This window comes from Stegostoma tigrinum, chromosome 7 (genome assembly GCF_030684315.1).
Source record: "Stegostoma tigrinum isolate sSteTig4 chromosome 7, sSteTig4.hap1, whole genome shotgun sequence".
NCBI classification, from domain to species: Eukaryota; Metazoa; Chordata; class Chondrichthyes; order Orectolobiformes; family Stegostomatidae; genus Stegostoma; species Stegostoma tigrinum.
The window spans coordinates 6,274,296-6,290,596 of record NC_081360.1 but is presented as its reverse complement, the minus strand read 5'-3'; the positions used below and the strand labels follow the sequence as shown (position 1 = coordinate 6,290,596).

At 43.4% G+C, this 16,301-nt stretch overlaps 1 protein-coding gene across 1 annotated transcript in view; it reads right to left on the bottom strand.

Moving 5' to 3' along the window:
- LOC125453895 (sentrin-specific protease 2) overlaps positions 1–16,301 on the bottom strand; it is a gene marked incomplete at its 5' end in the record, with an annotated part of 165,131 nt that overhangs the window by 74,258 nt on the left and 74,572 nt on the right. Inside the window, 2 exons of the mRNA XM_048534007.2 lie at positions 2,279–2,354; positions 9,613–9,688. Of these exons, the coding sequence (XP_048389964.2) occupies positions 2,279–2,354; positions 9,613–9,688 (152 nt within the window). The remainder of the gene's footprint in view (positions 1–2,278; positions 2,355–9,612; positions 9,689–16,301) is intronic.

The following is a 16,301-nucleotide window of genomic DNA, read 5'->3' as shown; positions in this document are numbered from 1 at the left end:
GGTCTGTATCCCTTTGCTCCCTGCCCATCCATGTACCTGTCCAGACACATCTTAAAAGACACTAGCGCGTCTGCGTCTACCACCTCTGCTGACAACGCGTTCCAGGCACCCACCACCCTCTGTTAAAGAACTTTCCACGCATAAGTCCCATAAATTTTCCTCCTCTCACTTTGAACTCATTACCCCTAGTAACTGAGTCCCACACTCTGGGAAAAAGCTTCTTGCTATCCACCTTGTCTATACCCCTCATGATATTATAGACCTCAAACAGGCCCCCCTCAATCTACATCTTTCTGTGAAAATAATCCTAATCTACTCAACCTTTCTTCACAGCTAGCACCCTCCATACCAGGCAACATCCTGGTGAACCTCCTCTGCACCCTCTCCAAAGCATCCACATCCTTTTGGTAATGTGGCAACCAGAACTGTACACAGTACTCCAAATGTGGCTGAACCGAAGTCTTACACAACTGTAAGATGACCTGCCAACTTTTGTACTCAATACCTCGTCCGATGAAGGAAAGCATGCCATATACTTTCTTGACTACTCTATTGACCTGCGTTGCCACCTTCAGGGAACAATGGACCTGATCACCCAGATCTCTCTGAACATCAATTTTCCCCAGAACGTTTCCATTTACTGTATAGTTTGCTCTTGAATTTGATCTTCCAAAATGCATCACCTTGCATTTTCCCAGATTGAACTCCATCTGCCATTTATCTGTCCAACTTTCCAATCTATCTATATTCTGCTGTAATCTCTGACAGTCCCCTTCACTATCTGCTACTCCACCAATCTTCGTGTCGTCTGCAAACTTGCTAATCAGACCACCAACGCCTTCTTCCAAATCATTTACGCACATCACAAGCAACAGTGGTCCCAGCATAGATCCCTGTGGAACACCACTGGTCACAGGTCTCCAATTTGAGAAACGCCCTTCCACTGCTACACTCCATCTCCTGTTGCCTAGCCAGTTTTTTTATCCATCCGGCTAGCACACCCTGGACACCATGCAACTTCACTTTTTCCATCAGCCTGCCATGGGGAACCTTATCGAACGCCTTACTGAAGTCCATGTATATGACATCTACAGCCTTTCCCTCATCAACCAACTTTGTCATATCCTCAAAGAATTCTATTAAGTTGGTAAGAGATGACCTTCCCTGCACAAAACCATGTTGTCTATCACTGATAAGCCCATTTTCTTCCAAATGGGAATAGATCCTATCCCTCAGTATCTTCTCCAGCAGCCTCCCTACCACTGACGTCAGGCTCACCGGTCGATAATTACCTGGATTATCCCTGCTACCCTTCTTAAACAAGGGGACAACATTAGCAATTCTCCAGTCCTCCAGGACCTCACCCGTGTTTAAGGATGCTGCAAAGATTTCTGTTAAGACCCTGGCTATTTCCTCTCTTGCGTCCCTCAATAACCTGGGATAGATCCCATCCAAACCTGGGGACTTGTCCATCTTAATGCCTTTTAGGATACCCATCACTTCCTCCCTCCTTATGCCGACTTGACCTAGAGTAACCAAACATTTTCCCTAGCCTCAACACCTGTTGTGTCCCTCTCCTTGGTGAATACCGATGCAAAGTACTCATTAAGAATGTCACTCATTTTCTCTGACTTGAAGCATAACTTTCCTTCTTTGTCCTTAAGTGGGCCAATCTTTTTCTAGTTACCCTCTTGCTCTTTATATATGAATAAAAGGCTTTGGGATTTTCCTTAACCATTTTTGCTAAAGATATCTCATGTCCCCTTTTAGCCCTCTTCATTCCTCATTTCAGATTCACCCTACGTTCCCGATATTCTTCCAAAGCTTCTGTCTTCAGTCGCCTAGACCTTATGCATGTTTCCTTTTTCCTCTTAGCTAGTCTCACAGAAGTGATCATTACAAGCATTGCATGCACGGAGGTGAGGCTAGAGACCAAGTGATAATTAAACCAGATTTTGCGAGTCACAATTTAATCTTCGCATAAACTCATGCATTCTGGTCTTAATTTCGTCTTTCCAATGCAAATTCTTATGTCTATATTTATGACAGAAACAGCGCTTGCAAATGAGTCATAATACAATAAGCCTTCCATCCAAAGTTTCCACTGGAGAGTGTGTTTACCACATGATGAGTTCATACAGCTAATTTTGATCATGAAAAATGAATGGAGTAACAGGTAATGGAAAAATGTGCAAAAGGTCAAAGATTATTGTATTATAGATGTTAATGAAGATATAAGTAAATTGGTGATTTAACACTTACGAGATGACAAACCTACCTCTGTTTTATAATGCCAAAATCATGCCAAATCCTTTCATTTCCATAATCCCTTCTCTTTGATTCACGGTCAACATCTAAGTCAAACAGCAGAAGTCAAAAAGCAATGTGATTAAGTACGCTTCAGACCACATTAGCCACATAAAAAATGACTTCAACAGAATTCTACAAATTAAGCTCCTTAATGGACAGCCAAATATTCACCTTTGCTTGATGACTAGTCTTCCACCCTAAGGTGAATGACACAATGGCACAGTGATTAGCACTGCTGTCTCACAGCCCCAGGGACCCAGAGTTGATTCCAGGTTTGGGTGATTGTCTGTGTGGAGCTTGCACGCTTTCTCTGGATCTGCATGAGTTTCTTCTGGGTGCTCTGGTTTCTTCCCACGGCTGTGCAGGTTATTGGGATAGAAACCAGATGGCAACAATTTCTGATATACAAATTGGAGTGGTTACCTGGTGACTCTAGGTCACTGCCTAGACAGCCAGACCCCAATATCCTGGGACACACACCATGAACAGAAACCACAAAAACCCTACTCCTACTCACCAGAGCTTCCAGATCCATGTTGGCAAAGCGAAATGCATATGTGCACCTGCCTAATACTCTGGGACAATTGACAGGAACTGTGAAAAGCAGCTGAGGGTTGCTAACACTTGACCAGATTCATGGTTGGGCTTTAAAGATAACACCAGCACCAGAATTCCTGGGAAGCTGTGGCAGTGGCCAGTGCTTCTGCCTGCGACAAGTGGAGAAGTTGACAAGCCTTAGTAGCATTAGTGCATTAGTAATGAGGTGACTTTGGGAAGATGATGTAAAAAGGCTTGCGGGTTTCATGAAGTGAAAACCTCCATGAAACTTGCCAAATTTGACCACTTAGACCCAACAGATCAAAATTCAGAAAATAGTGAAGGTATGCAGTTACATGTATAACTACAGAAGTTGTTGTATGAGATGCACAATTATTTTATAAGTTAGATCATTTGGCTCCCTACTCAACTTTGTCAGACAGTGTAAAGCACTGTCACAGCAGATACAGACTAAACATGCCACAAAAAACATGCCTGAATGGCCTATTCTTGATCCAACGTTCCTATCACTTATACTTCCTGGTTCAGATGTCATACTATTCAGCAGTCAGTCAGATTCAAGAATTGTTAGAAAGATATATTTGTTTGTTTCCAACACTCTAACACGGCTCTGCACCATTTATATCTCTCACTTACAGCAAAAGATCAGGAAATCAAAGGGACTAAGCAAGAAAAAAAACTAACAAATTGCAGAGATAGTCGGAACTGCAGATGCTGGAGAATCTGAGATAAAACGGTGTGAAGCTGGATGAACATGGCAGGCCAAGCTGCATCAGAGGAGGGAGAAAGCTGATGTTTCGGGTCAAGACCCCTTCTTCAATGAGGGTAGAGCAGTGGATGTTGACTGCATGGATTTTAGTAAGGCTTTTGACAAGGTCCCTCATGATAGGCTCATACAGAAGATTAAGATGCATAGAATCTATGGTGACTTGGCCATGTGGATTCAGAATTGGTTTGCCCAGTAAAGGCAGAGGACAGTGGTAAAAGGGTGCTTTTCAGGCTGGAGGTTTGTGACTAGTGGTATTCTGCAGGGAGAAATGGCAGATACAGGTTAATCTAGGTAAGCATTAGGTGCTGCACTTTGGGAGATGAAATGTTACCAAAAAGTACACAGTTAACGGCAGGACCCTGAATTGCATTGATACATGGAGGGATCTTGGGGTTCAAGTCCATAGCTCTCTCAAAGTGGCCACACAGGTAGATATAGTGGTAAAGAAGGCATACGGCGAGCTTGACTTTATTGGTTGGGGAACTGAGTACAAGAGACAAGATGTCGTGTTGCAGCTTTAAAAGTCTTTGGTTAGGCCAGACTTAAGAGTATTGTGCTCAGTTCTGATCGCCACATTACAAGGGGGATGTGGAGGCTTTGGAGGGGGTGCAGAAGAGGTTTACCAGGAAGCTGCCTCAATTAGAGGGTATGAGCGAGAAGGAGAGGCTAGAAAAACTTGCATTGTTTTCTCTGGACTTGTAGAGGCTGAGGGGACACTTGATAGAAGTCTGTATAACAATGAGATGCATTGATAGGTTTGGTGCTAGAATTGTTTTCCCAGAGTTGAAATGCCTAAAAACTAAAGTGCATGTATTAAGGTGAAACAGGGAAAGTTCAAAGGAGATGCGAGGGGCAAGTTTTTACACAGAGAGTAGTAGGAGTGTGCAACATGCTGCCGGGGGTGATGGAGGCAGATACAATAGGGGCGTTTAAGAAATTTTTAGATAAGCAAACCAATATGCAAGGAATGGAGGGATATGGACCATGGCCAGGCAGAAGGGATTTGTTTAATTTGGCGTCATGTTCGGCACAACACTGTGGAACAAACAGCCTGTTCCTGTATTGTACAGTTCTATGTTTTATGGGTTTTGAAGGTCCTATTGAAAGACCCTCAGTGGTTATTGCTGTGCATCTTGTAAACAGTACACACTGCTGCACTGTCATTGGTGAAGGAAATGAATGTCAAAGCTGGTGGATGGGGTGTCAATCAGCAAGGCTGATTTCTCCTGGATGATGTTTGAGCTTTTTCAGTGTTATTGCAGAAGCACTCATCAAGGCAAAGTGGGGAGAATTCCACCATTCTCCTGACCTCTGCCTTGTGGCTAATGGATTGGCAATGGGGAGACAGGAGATACACAATTCCCAGCCTCTGACCTGTTCTTGCAGCCACTGTATTTATCTAAGTATCATAAAAATTACAGTGCAAAACAGGCTGGTAGGTTAGAGGAGGTGGTTGTTACTAAGGAAGATGTGCTAGGAAATTTGAGGAAGCTGAAGATAGATAAGTCCCCCTGGCCTGATAGGATTTATCCAAGGATTCTATGAGAAGTGAGGGAAGAGATCACAGGGCCTTTGGTGATGATCTTTTTGTACTCACTGTCCATGGGTATAGTGCCGAATAATTGGAGAGGCAAACGTCATTCCCTTGTTCGAAAAAGGGAATAGGGATAACCGCAGAAATTATAGGCCAATTAGTCTTACATCAGTGGTGGGCAAATTACTGGAAAGGGCTCTGAGAGATAAGATTTATGATCACTTTGAAAGGCACAGTTTGATTCGCGATAGTCAGCATGGATTTGTGAGGGGTAGATCATGCCTCACAAACCTTACTGAATTCTTTGAAGAGGTGATCAAACACTTGGATGAAGGTACAGCAGTGGATGTGGTATACATGGATTTAAGTAAGGCGTTTGATAAGGTTCCCCATAGTAGGCTCATTCAGAAGGTAAGGTGGCATGGGATAGGGGGTAATGTGGCAGATTGGATTCAGAATTGGCTGACCCTTAGAAGACAAAGGGTGGCAGTGGACAGAAAATATTCAACATGGTGCTCAGTTACGAGTGGTGTACCACAAGGATTTGTCATGGGTCCTCTTCTGTTTGTGATTTCTGTGAATGATTTGGATGAAGGAGTGGAAGGGTGGATTACTAAGTTTGCGGACGAGACAAAGGTGGGTCGTGTCGTGGACACTGCAGAGGCTGCTCTAGGCTACAAAAGGACATTGATAGGTTGCAGAGCAGGGCTAAGAAGTGGCACAGGGAATTTAACTCTGAAAAGTGTGAGGTGATTCATTTCGGAAGGACAAACTTGGAAGCAGAATACAGGGTTAATGGAAAGACACTTGGCAGTGTGGAGGAGCAGAAGGATCTTGGGGTTCATGTTCACAGTTCCCCGAAAGCTGCCACCCAGGTGGATAGAGTTGTTAAGAAGGCATATGGTGTGTTAGCTTTCATTAATAGAGCGGTTGAGCTCAAGAGCTGTGACATTATGGTCCAGCTATACAAAAGCCTGGTTCGGTCACATCTGGAGTATTGTGTCCAGTTCTAGTTGCCTCATTGCAGGAAAGATGTTGAGGTGTTGGAAAGGGTGCAGAGGAGACTTACCTGGATGCTGCCTGGAATGGAGGGAAGGTCTTACGAGGAAAGGTTGAGAGAGCTAGGACTTTTCTGTTTTGAACGACAAAGGAGAGGTGACTTGATTGAGGTGTCCAAAATGATCAGAGCCAAAGATAGGGTGGATAGCCAGAAACTCTTAGGGTGGAGGTAGCTATTACGAGGGGGCACAGTTTTAAAGTAAGTGAAAGTATATACAGGGGACATGTCAGAGGTAGGTTCTTCCCTCAGAGTGGTAGGGGCATGGAATGCATTGCCGGAGAAGGTAGTGGACTCAGCCTCATTAGGGGCATTTAAGCGGCTATTAGATAGGCATATGGATGATAGTTTAAGGTAGAGGTGGAGGTTAGATATAGCTTAGGATTAGGGTAAAAGTTCGGCATAATATTGTGGGCCGAAGGGCCTGTAATGTGCTGTACTGTTCTACGTTCTATACAATACAGAAGAAGTCCTTCAGCCTATCAAGTCTGGACCACCAAAGCTGCACTAGTTCCATCCTCCATCACTAGGCCCATAGCCTTGAATGTTACATTTCGGGTTCTCATCCAAATAATTTTTAATGTTTGTCAGGTCACCCACCTCAACTACCTTCCCAAGTAATGCATATCAAACTCCAACCATCCTCTGGGCGAAAAAATGTTTTCCTGAAATCCTCCTAAACCTCTTGAAATTATGCCCCTTGTTAGTGACCCTTCAGCTAAGGAGAACAGCTGCTTCCTATTCACCCTGTTCATGTCCTACAGATCTTATATACCTGTGTCAGGTCCCCAGTCAACCATTTCAGCTCAAAGTAATTAAACTTAGCTTATCCAGCTTCTCATCATAGCTGAAATGCTCCATCCCAGGCAATATCCTGGTGTCTCTCTACTGCACCCTTTCCAATTACATCGTTCCTATAGAACTACACATTATACTCCAGCTGTGGCCTAACCAAAGTCCTGTCCAAATCTAACATAACCTCCTTACACTTATAATCTAAGTCTTGACAAATAAAGCCATCCAAACTTTCCTATAAACCCCCACAGCATCCTTCAATGATCTGTGGACAAAAGCACCAAGATCCGTCTGTTCCTCTGAGCTATATTGCGTCCTGCCATTCACTGATTACTCCTGTGTCTTAGCTGGCACAATTCAGTTTCTGAATTGGTAATGATCCCAGATGTTGACAGTGGGGGATTCAGCAAAGATAATGTCTTTTAATGCACCAAACAATGGCTTTCGTTCAAGACGGTCATTGCTTGGCACTTGAGTGGCGCAAGTATTATTTGCTATTTATCAGCCCAAGTTGGACATTGTGCAGCAAGACGCATTCAATGACTTTTTCATTTTCTAAGAAGCATTAAATAATGTAATCATCAGGTAATGTCCCTACTCCTGGATGTACAATGAAAGGAAGGTTATTGATGAAGCAGTGGAAGCTGGTTGGGCCTACAACACTATCACGAGATACTCCTGCAGTAATGTTTTTGCGGCTAAGATGACTGACCTCCAACACTCCACTAACTAGGCTCCTTTATTTAAGTTCTGATACCTCCAAGCAACAAAAATGATTCAGTTGGCAATCCAACGTTAGTCACAGGAGTGTCTAAATGTGGTCTTCGGATCTCTGACATTCCTTAACTTGATAAGCACAACTATACAAAACCAAGGCACATTAGTTGGCAATTTTGTAAGTCTGTGCTATCCCACACACTCTGCAATAGCCTCATTTTTAAGACAAACATGTTAATGGTTACAATGTCTTTCTCTATCGCCTGTGTTTCTGTCTCCCAAGATATTTCCGGCTTAGTAAACACATACCCATATTGTTTCATCAGAGTCAAGAATTTCACTATATCATTCTCTATGTGTCCCACTCTGCAGCTTCTCATTAGCTTTCTGGCTGTCAACATTTGCATCACAAATACACAGGATGGTTAAAAAGGTATTTGGAACACTTGCCTTCATTGCTCAGTCCTTTGAGTATAGGAGTTGGAAAGTCATGCTGAGGTTCTTCTAGACATTAGTGAAGCCTCCACTGGAATACTGTGTCCAGTTCTAGTTGCCCACTTATAGGAAAGATATTATTAAGCTGGAGACTGTTCATAAGAGATTTACCAGGATATTATAAGGAAAGGCTGGATAGGCTGGTAGTTTTCCACTGAAGCATGTGAGGTTGAGAGGTGACCTTAAAGACAATAGGAGGTATAGATAGAGTTGATGATAGTTGTCTTTTCCCTAAGATGGGGAATTTCAAGACTAGGGAGCACATTTTTAACGTGAGAGGAGAGAGATTTAAAAAAGACGAAAGAGGCAAATTTTTTACACAGAGGGTGGTTCACGTGTGGAATGAACTTCCTAATGAAGTGGTGGAGGCAGGTACAATTACAACATTTAAAAGACATTTGGAAGGATATATGAATAGGAAACATTTGGAGGGATATGGGCAGGAGCAGTCAGGTGGAACTAGTTTAGTTTGGGATTATGTTCGACATGAACTAGTTAGACCAAAGGGTCTGTTCCATGCTGTATGACTCTATGACCCCATGATTCTCCCTTCACATTTAAAAAGGGTAACGTTTTTCCTCAAAAAAAAACACAAATGGGGGCCAGAGTGTGTTCTTTTGTTGTGTATTGTGTATCTGCCCCAGACCCCAAACATGGTCCATCAGCCCGAAGGTCAAGACCAAGCTCCTCCTCATTCATTCCAGCACAAGCAGAAAATTTGGGTTTAGGCTAAATGACAAACTAAGAATAGCAAAAATGAAGGAATTAGCATTGAACAGAAGCATATTGGAATAATGGATTAGATTGGAGCAATAAGTCTAAAAGGTAGAAGGGCACGATATTCATGTTTGCCTGGGGACAAACGTGGAGGTGGGGCTAGGCAAGTGTGCAAGGGAATCCCAAAAACTACTACTGATAGTGGCCAAGTATAGAATTAGAGACTGTGAACTATGCTACTCTAATTCCCATGCGAAAGAAAATGAAACTTTAGAACAGGCAAAACTAGTCTGCAGCAGACAAAGCCGAGAATCTGCAAGTTGCCAAAAAGGGTCCTAGAACTAGCTAGACATTGAGCCAATGAGTAACACAGGCCAAATTTTACATTTTCAGAATGTAACTTGTTCAATCATAAAAATGTATAATCAGAAATGACAACAGCCGGAGGACTAAAAGGTTTCTTGATATGTGGCTCTTCTGTATGATTTGTTAAAAGGACGTGAAGACTGGTTGGTCGTCTCTGGTATCTAATTACTCCAGGCTCAAACTTTAAATATGAGAGAGAGAAAAAGAATTAAAGAAATACTGAGAGATTGTTGGCAGGCAAATTGAAGATCTGACCTCTACCAATACAACACCATCCTATCAAAATATGCTTACCTTGTTTTAGATCTGTTTTTGGTAAAGATTCACCAGAACCCCAATAAGAAAGGTCAGTCAGGGATGAGGAAAAAATCTTTAAAGAAGGAAATGCATCATTAATGCTTAAAATAATTGTTTTCAACCAAGGAAATAAACATCCTAGATAGCTGCATGCATGATAAAATAGCCGGTTATCTTTTTCCGCCTTGTTCAGTACTCATTCCCTCCCGACACATTGAGTCATGATTTGTGCAATAAAATCAATGCACCTTGACCTTAACAGAAAATTAGCCAGCAGCTTGTGATGAAGAGATACTCCACTGAAGTACAAGTTGTTGGATAATCAGTATCACTGTATTCTTTGTCCGACCAAAAATGCATCTTGTCCTTAGCCTCATGATTTTTCATACAAACGAAAAGAACTGCGGAAGCCTTAAATCAGGAACTAAAACAAAGTAGCTGGAAAAGCTCAGCAGGTCTGGCAGCATCTGTGGAGGAGAAAACAGAGTTAGCGTTTCGGGTCTGGTGACCAGTTCTGAGGAAGGGTCACCGGACCTGAAACGTTAATTCTGTTTTCTCCTCCAATGATGCTGCCAGACCTGCTGAGCTTTTCCAGCAACTTTGTTCATGATTTTTCATTATGTTCTTGAAATTTCACATTAGTTGCTCACCAAACAAACCAAAGAAAGTAATATCAAAGAAATTGTTTCAGTATCCTTTTAACTTTCTCATAATGTTGATGACTCCAAAAGTAGCAGCCATTTTATGCAAACTAATTGCACTAACAGGAAGAAATTAAAACATCATATTATCTGCTTTTGTGGCAACTGTGAAGAGGTAAGTGCTGAACTAAACATTAAAAAAAACTCAGAGATAGTAAGAACGGGTGATGCTGGAGTCAGAGATAACACAGTGGGGAGCTGGAGGAACACAGCAGGCCAGGGAGCATAGAACATAGAACATTACATCACAGTACAGGCCCTTCGGCCCTCGATGTTGTGCCAACCTGTCATACCGATCTCAAGCCCATCTAACCTACACTATTCCATGTACGTCCACATGCTTGTCCAATGACGACTTAAATGTACCTAAAGTTGGCATATCTACTACCGTCACAGGCAAAGCGTTCCATTCCCTTACTACTTTCTGAGTAAAGAAACTACCTCTGACATCTGTTCTGTATCTTTCACCCCTCAATTTAAAGTTAAGCCCCCTCGTGCTCGCCGTCACCATCCTAGGAAAAAGTCTCTCCCTATCCACCCTATCTAACCCTCTGATTATTTTATATGTTTCAATTAAGTCACCTCTCAACCTTCTTCTCTCTAATGAAAACAGCCTCAAGTCCCTCAGCCTTTCCTCGTAAGACCTTCCCTCCATACCAGGCAACATCCTCGTAAATCTCCTCTGCACTCTTTCCAAAGCTTCCACATCCTTCTTATAATGCGGTGACCAGAACTGTATGCGATACTCCAAGTGCGGCCACACCAGAGTTTTGTACAGCTTCACCATAACCTCTTGGTTCCGGAACTCGATCCCTGTATTAATAAAAGCTAAAACACTGTATGCCTTCTTAACAGCCCTGTCAACCTGGGTGGCAACTGTCAAGGGTCTGTGTACATGGACACCGAGATATATCTGCTCATCTACACTACTAAGAATCTTACCATTAGCCCTGTACTTGCCTTCTGGTTACTCCTACCAAAGTGCATCACCTCACACTTGTCTGCTTTAAACTCCATTTGCCACCTCTCAGCCCAGCTCTGCAGCTTATCTATGTCTCTCTGCAACCTACAGCATCCTTTGTCACTATCCACAACTCCACCGACCTTAGTGTCGTCTGCAAATTTACTAACCCATCCTTCTACGCCCTCATCCAGGTCATTTATAAAAATGACAAACAGCAGTGGACCCAACACCGACCCTGGCGGTACACCACTAGTAACTGGTCTCCAGGATGAACATTTCCCATCAACTACCACCCTCTGTCTTCTTTCAGCAAGCCAATTTCCGATCCAAACTGCTATATCTCCCACAATTCCATTCCTCCGCATTCTGTGCAATAGCCTATTGTGGGGAACCTTATCGAACGCCTTGCTGAAATCCATATACAGCACATCAACCAGTTTACTCTCATTTACCTGTTTGGTCACCTTCTCAAAGAACTCAATAAGGTTTGTGAGGCATGACCTTCCCTTCACAAACCATGCTGACTATCCCTAATCAATTTATTCTTTTCCAGATGATTATAAATCCTGTTCCTTATAACCTTTTCCAACACTTCACCAACAACTAAGGTAAGGCTCACTGGTCTATAGTTATCAGGGTTGTCTCTACTCCCCTTCTTGAACAGGGGAACCACATTTGCTATCCTCCAGTCATCTGGCACTAGATGACAATGACGAGTTAAAGATCAATGCCAAAGGCTCGGCAATCTCCTCCCTGGCTTCCCAGAGGATCCCAGGATAAATCCCAACCGGCCCAGTGGACTTATCTATCTTCACCTTCTGAAGGATTTCTAATACTTCTTCCTTGTGAACCTCAATCCCACCTAGTCTAGTCTAGTAGCCTGTATCTCAGTATTCTCCTCGACAACATTGTCGTTTTCTAGAGTGAATACTGTCGAAAAATATTCATTTAGCGCTTCCCCTATCTCATCTGACTCCACACACAACTTACCACTACTATCTCTGATTGGGCCTAATCTTACTTTCATCATTCTTTTATTCCTTAAATACCTAGAGAAAGCCTTAGGGTTTACCCTGATCCTATCCGCCAACAACTTCTCATGTCTCCTCCTGGCTCTTCTAAGCTCTCTTTAGGTCTTTCCTGGCTACCTCGTAGCCCTCAAGTGCCCTGACTGAGCCTTCAGATCTCATCCTAACATAAGCCTTCTTCTTCCTCTTGAAGAGAGATTCCACCTCCTTCGTAAACCACGGCTCCCGCACTCTACAGCTTCCTCCCTGCCTGACAGGTACATATTTATCTGGGACACGCAGGAGCTTTTCCTTGAATAAGGTCCACATTTCTAATGTGCCCATCCCCTGCAGTTTCCTTCCCCATTCTATGCTCCCTAAATCTTGCCTAATCTCATCATTATTGCCTTTCCCCCAGCTATAACTCTTGCCCAGTGGTATACACCTAGCCCTTTCCATCACTAAAGTGAACATAACAGAATTGTGATCGCTATCACCAAAGTGCTCACCTACTTCCAAATCTAACACCTGGCCAGGCTCATTACCCAGTACCAAATCTAATGTGGCTTCGCCCCTTGTTGGCCTATCTACATACTGTGTCAGGAAGCCCTCCTGCACACTCTGGACCAAAACTGACCCATCTATTGTACTCGAACTATAGTGTTCCCAGTCAATATTTGGAAAGTTGAAGTCCCCCATGACAACTACCCTGTCTCTCTCACTCCTGTCGAGAATCATTTTCGCTATCCTTTCCTCTACATCTCTAGAACTATTCGGAGGCCTATAGAAAACTCCCAACAGGGTGACTTCTTTCCTGTTTCTAACCTCAGCCCACACTACCTCAGTTGACGAGTCCCCAGACATCCTTTCTGCAACTGTAATATTGTCCTTGACCAACAATGCCACACCTCCGCCCCTTTTACCATCTTCTCTGTTCTTACTGAAACATCTAAATCCCGGAACCTGCAACAACCATTCCTGTCCCTGCTCTATCCGTGTCTCCAAAATGGCCACAACATCCAAGTCCCAGGTACTAACCCATGCTGCAAGTTCACCCACCTTATTCCGGACACTCCTGGCATTGAAGTAAGCACACTTCAAACCAACTTCTTGCTTGCCGGTGCCATCTTGTGTCCCTGAAACTGTATTTCGGACCACCCTGCTCTCAACCTTTTCTATAGTCGAACTACAATTTTGGTGCCCATCCCTCTGCTGAATTTGTTTAAACCCACCCGAATAGCCTTAGCAAATTTCCCCCCCAGGATATCGGTACCCCTCTGGTTCAGGTGAAGACCATCTGGCTTGCAGAGGTCCCACCTACCCCAGAAAGAGCCCCAATTATCCAAGAATCCAAAACCCTCCCTCCTGCACCATCCCTGTAGCCACGTGTTCAACTCCTCTCTCTCCCTATTCCTCGCCTCACTCACATGTGGCACGGGCAACAAACCAGAGACAACAACTCTGTTCGTCCTAGCTCTCAGCTTCCATCCTAGCTCCCTGAATTTCTGCCTTAAATCCCCGTCTCTCTTCCTACCTATGTCGTTGGTGCCAATGTGGACCACGACTTGGGGCTGCTCCCCCTCCCCCTTAAGGATCCCAAAAACACGATCAGAGACATCATGCACTCTGGCACCTGGGAGGCAACACACCAACCATGAGTCTCTCTCGTCCCCACAGAACCTCCTATCTGTCCCCCTAACTATGGAGTCCCCAATGACTAATACTCTGCTCCTCTTCCCCTTTCCCCCCTGAGCAGCAGGGACAGACCCTGTGCCAGAGACCTGTGCCCCACTACTTTCCCCTGCTAAGTCGTCCCCCCCAACAGTATCCAAAACGGTATACATATTGTTGAGGGGAATGGCCACGGGGATCCCTGCACTGCCTGCCGGTTCCCTTTCCATCCCCTGACCGTAACCCATCTGCCTTTTATCAGAGGATCAGAGGAGCAGGAAAGCTGATGTTTCGGGTCGGACCCTTCTTCAAAAAATTCTTCAAAAAAAAATTCAGTTAATTTCTGAATAAAGCCATGGGAATTTTTCTTCATGCCTAGAAAGAATGGTTTCTCAGTTTAATGCCTCATTAGAGAGATAGCACTTTTGACATTGGTGCACTCTCTATAGCAATTCAGTTTAGATTATGTGTTCAAGTCTCAAAAATGGGGCTTGAACGCACAACTTTTAAAACCAAGAAGTGAAGGCAACCTGGTTGGAAGGGGGGAAAAAAAAGCCTAAAAATAAATCTACGTTGTTAACCCAACTGTCAATAGTCCGAAGACAACGATATTAAAACCAGAACTTCAGGCAATTAAGTTATCATAATATATTTAGAGCAAACGACAAGCTATATGTACTTAAAACAAAAACAATGTTGAAAGCAGATCATGGAAAGCTAAGAGAAGGCCTGCAGAAGTACTTAAAAGCTATCAGAAGTACTTAAAAGCATGAACCTGCTTTATCCATTATTTCCATAATTTCTAAAGCTGCCCTTTCTCGATGCTGGAGTGTACAGTTCCTTGGGCAGTCTTTCACAGCTTAGATTCAAAACACTGCACATCACAGGAAACCATACAGTTCACGTTGCCTGGAGATAGTAGGAACTGCTGATGCTGGAGAATCTGAGATAACATGGTGTGAAGCTGGATGAACACAGCAGGCCAAGCAGCATCAGAGGAGCAGGAAAGCTTGACGTTTTGGGTCGGGACCCTTCTTCAGAAACGTCAAGCTTTCCTGCTCCTCTGATGCTACTTGGCCTGCTGTGTTCATCCAGCTTCACACCGTGTTAGTTCATGTTGCCTTTCTAAATGACCTATCCAATTAGTCCTGCCTCCTCACTCTTTCCCTTTTGTCTTAATATGCTCTCCTTTAGAAGTACTTATCTGACACCCTTCCAAAATTACTACTGAATCTGTTTCCACCACCTACTTTTACCAGATTGTCTATTGTAATGCTCTCCAATATTTTTTCCCTTCATAACTCCACATTAATGCCTCAGCCTCCATATGATCTTTTGAAAGTGAAAATTTGGAGGCAGAAGGTGTTGGATGGCAAGTTAGAAGAACTTAGCTCTGATGAAGGGTCCAGGCCCGAAACATCAGCTTTTGTGCTCCTAAGATGCTGCTTGGCCTGCTGTGTTCATCCAGCTTCACACTTTATTATCTTGGATTTTCCAGCATCTGCAGTTCCCATTATCTCTGAAGTTAGAAGAACTGTTGTCTGGGCATGACCATGAGTGTTTTCCAGAGGTGGTAGGGAAAGAGAAAGAGTTCCAACTGCAGAGTTTTGAAAAAAAGCTGTGTTTGCATCCACCACCTCCAGTGGCAGCAAGTTCCAGGCACTCAGAGTATTTGTGTGAAAGACTTGCCTCGCACATCTCTTTTAAACAGCACTCCCCCAATATATTCCTTCTGCCAAGTTGTTTTTTCTCACTCATTGAACCTGTATGCATCTCTTTGCAGATTCTGGGCCATCCTCACCACTTGCCTTCCCACCTAATTTTTGTGGCACAGCAAACTTGGTTACAGCACATTCACTTTCCTCATCAAAGTCAATAATAAATATTTTATAAATAATTATGATCCCTGTGGCACTTCACTAAGTACAAGTTGCCATCCTGAAAATACTTCCTTTGAGCCTGTGTTTTCTCAGTTCTATCCTGAGTCGGATCATAGGATTTTAATATTTCCTTGTACTATTCTGTTGGTTCCAACATGCACCAGAATTGCTGGATCACTCCCTTCTCCCTGCAGAATATATCAAACCTTAATTGCTAATATTATTATGAAGCATCTTGTGACAGTAAATGTGGTTTTGCAATCTTGCTATTGTTACATCATCGTGCTACAGTGCACTGATTTACAATTATCAGTTGTGCTGTGGATATGAGCATCAGTAAGGCGATTGGCTTTCTGAGAACTTCATGATTGCAGACTGCTGATATGATGCCAGGAGCCCTTTGGCCCTCCAAGTCTGCGCTGACACATTTTGCCATTCCATACTAAAACTGTTTTCACAACAG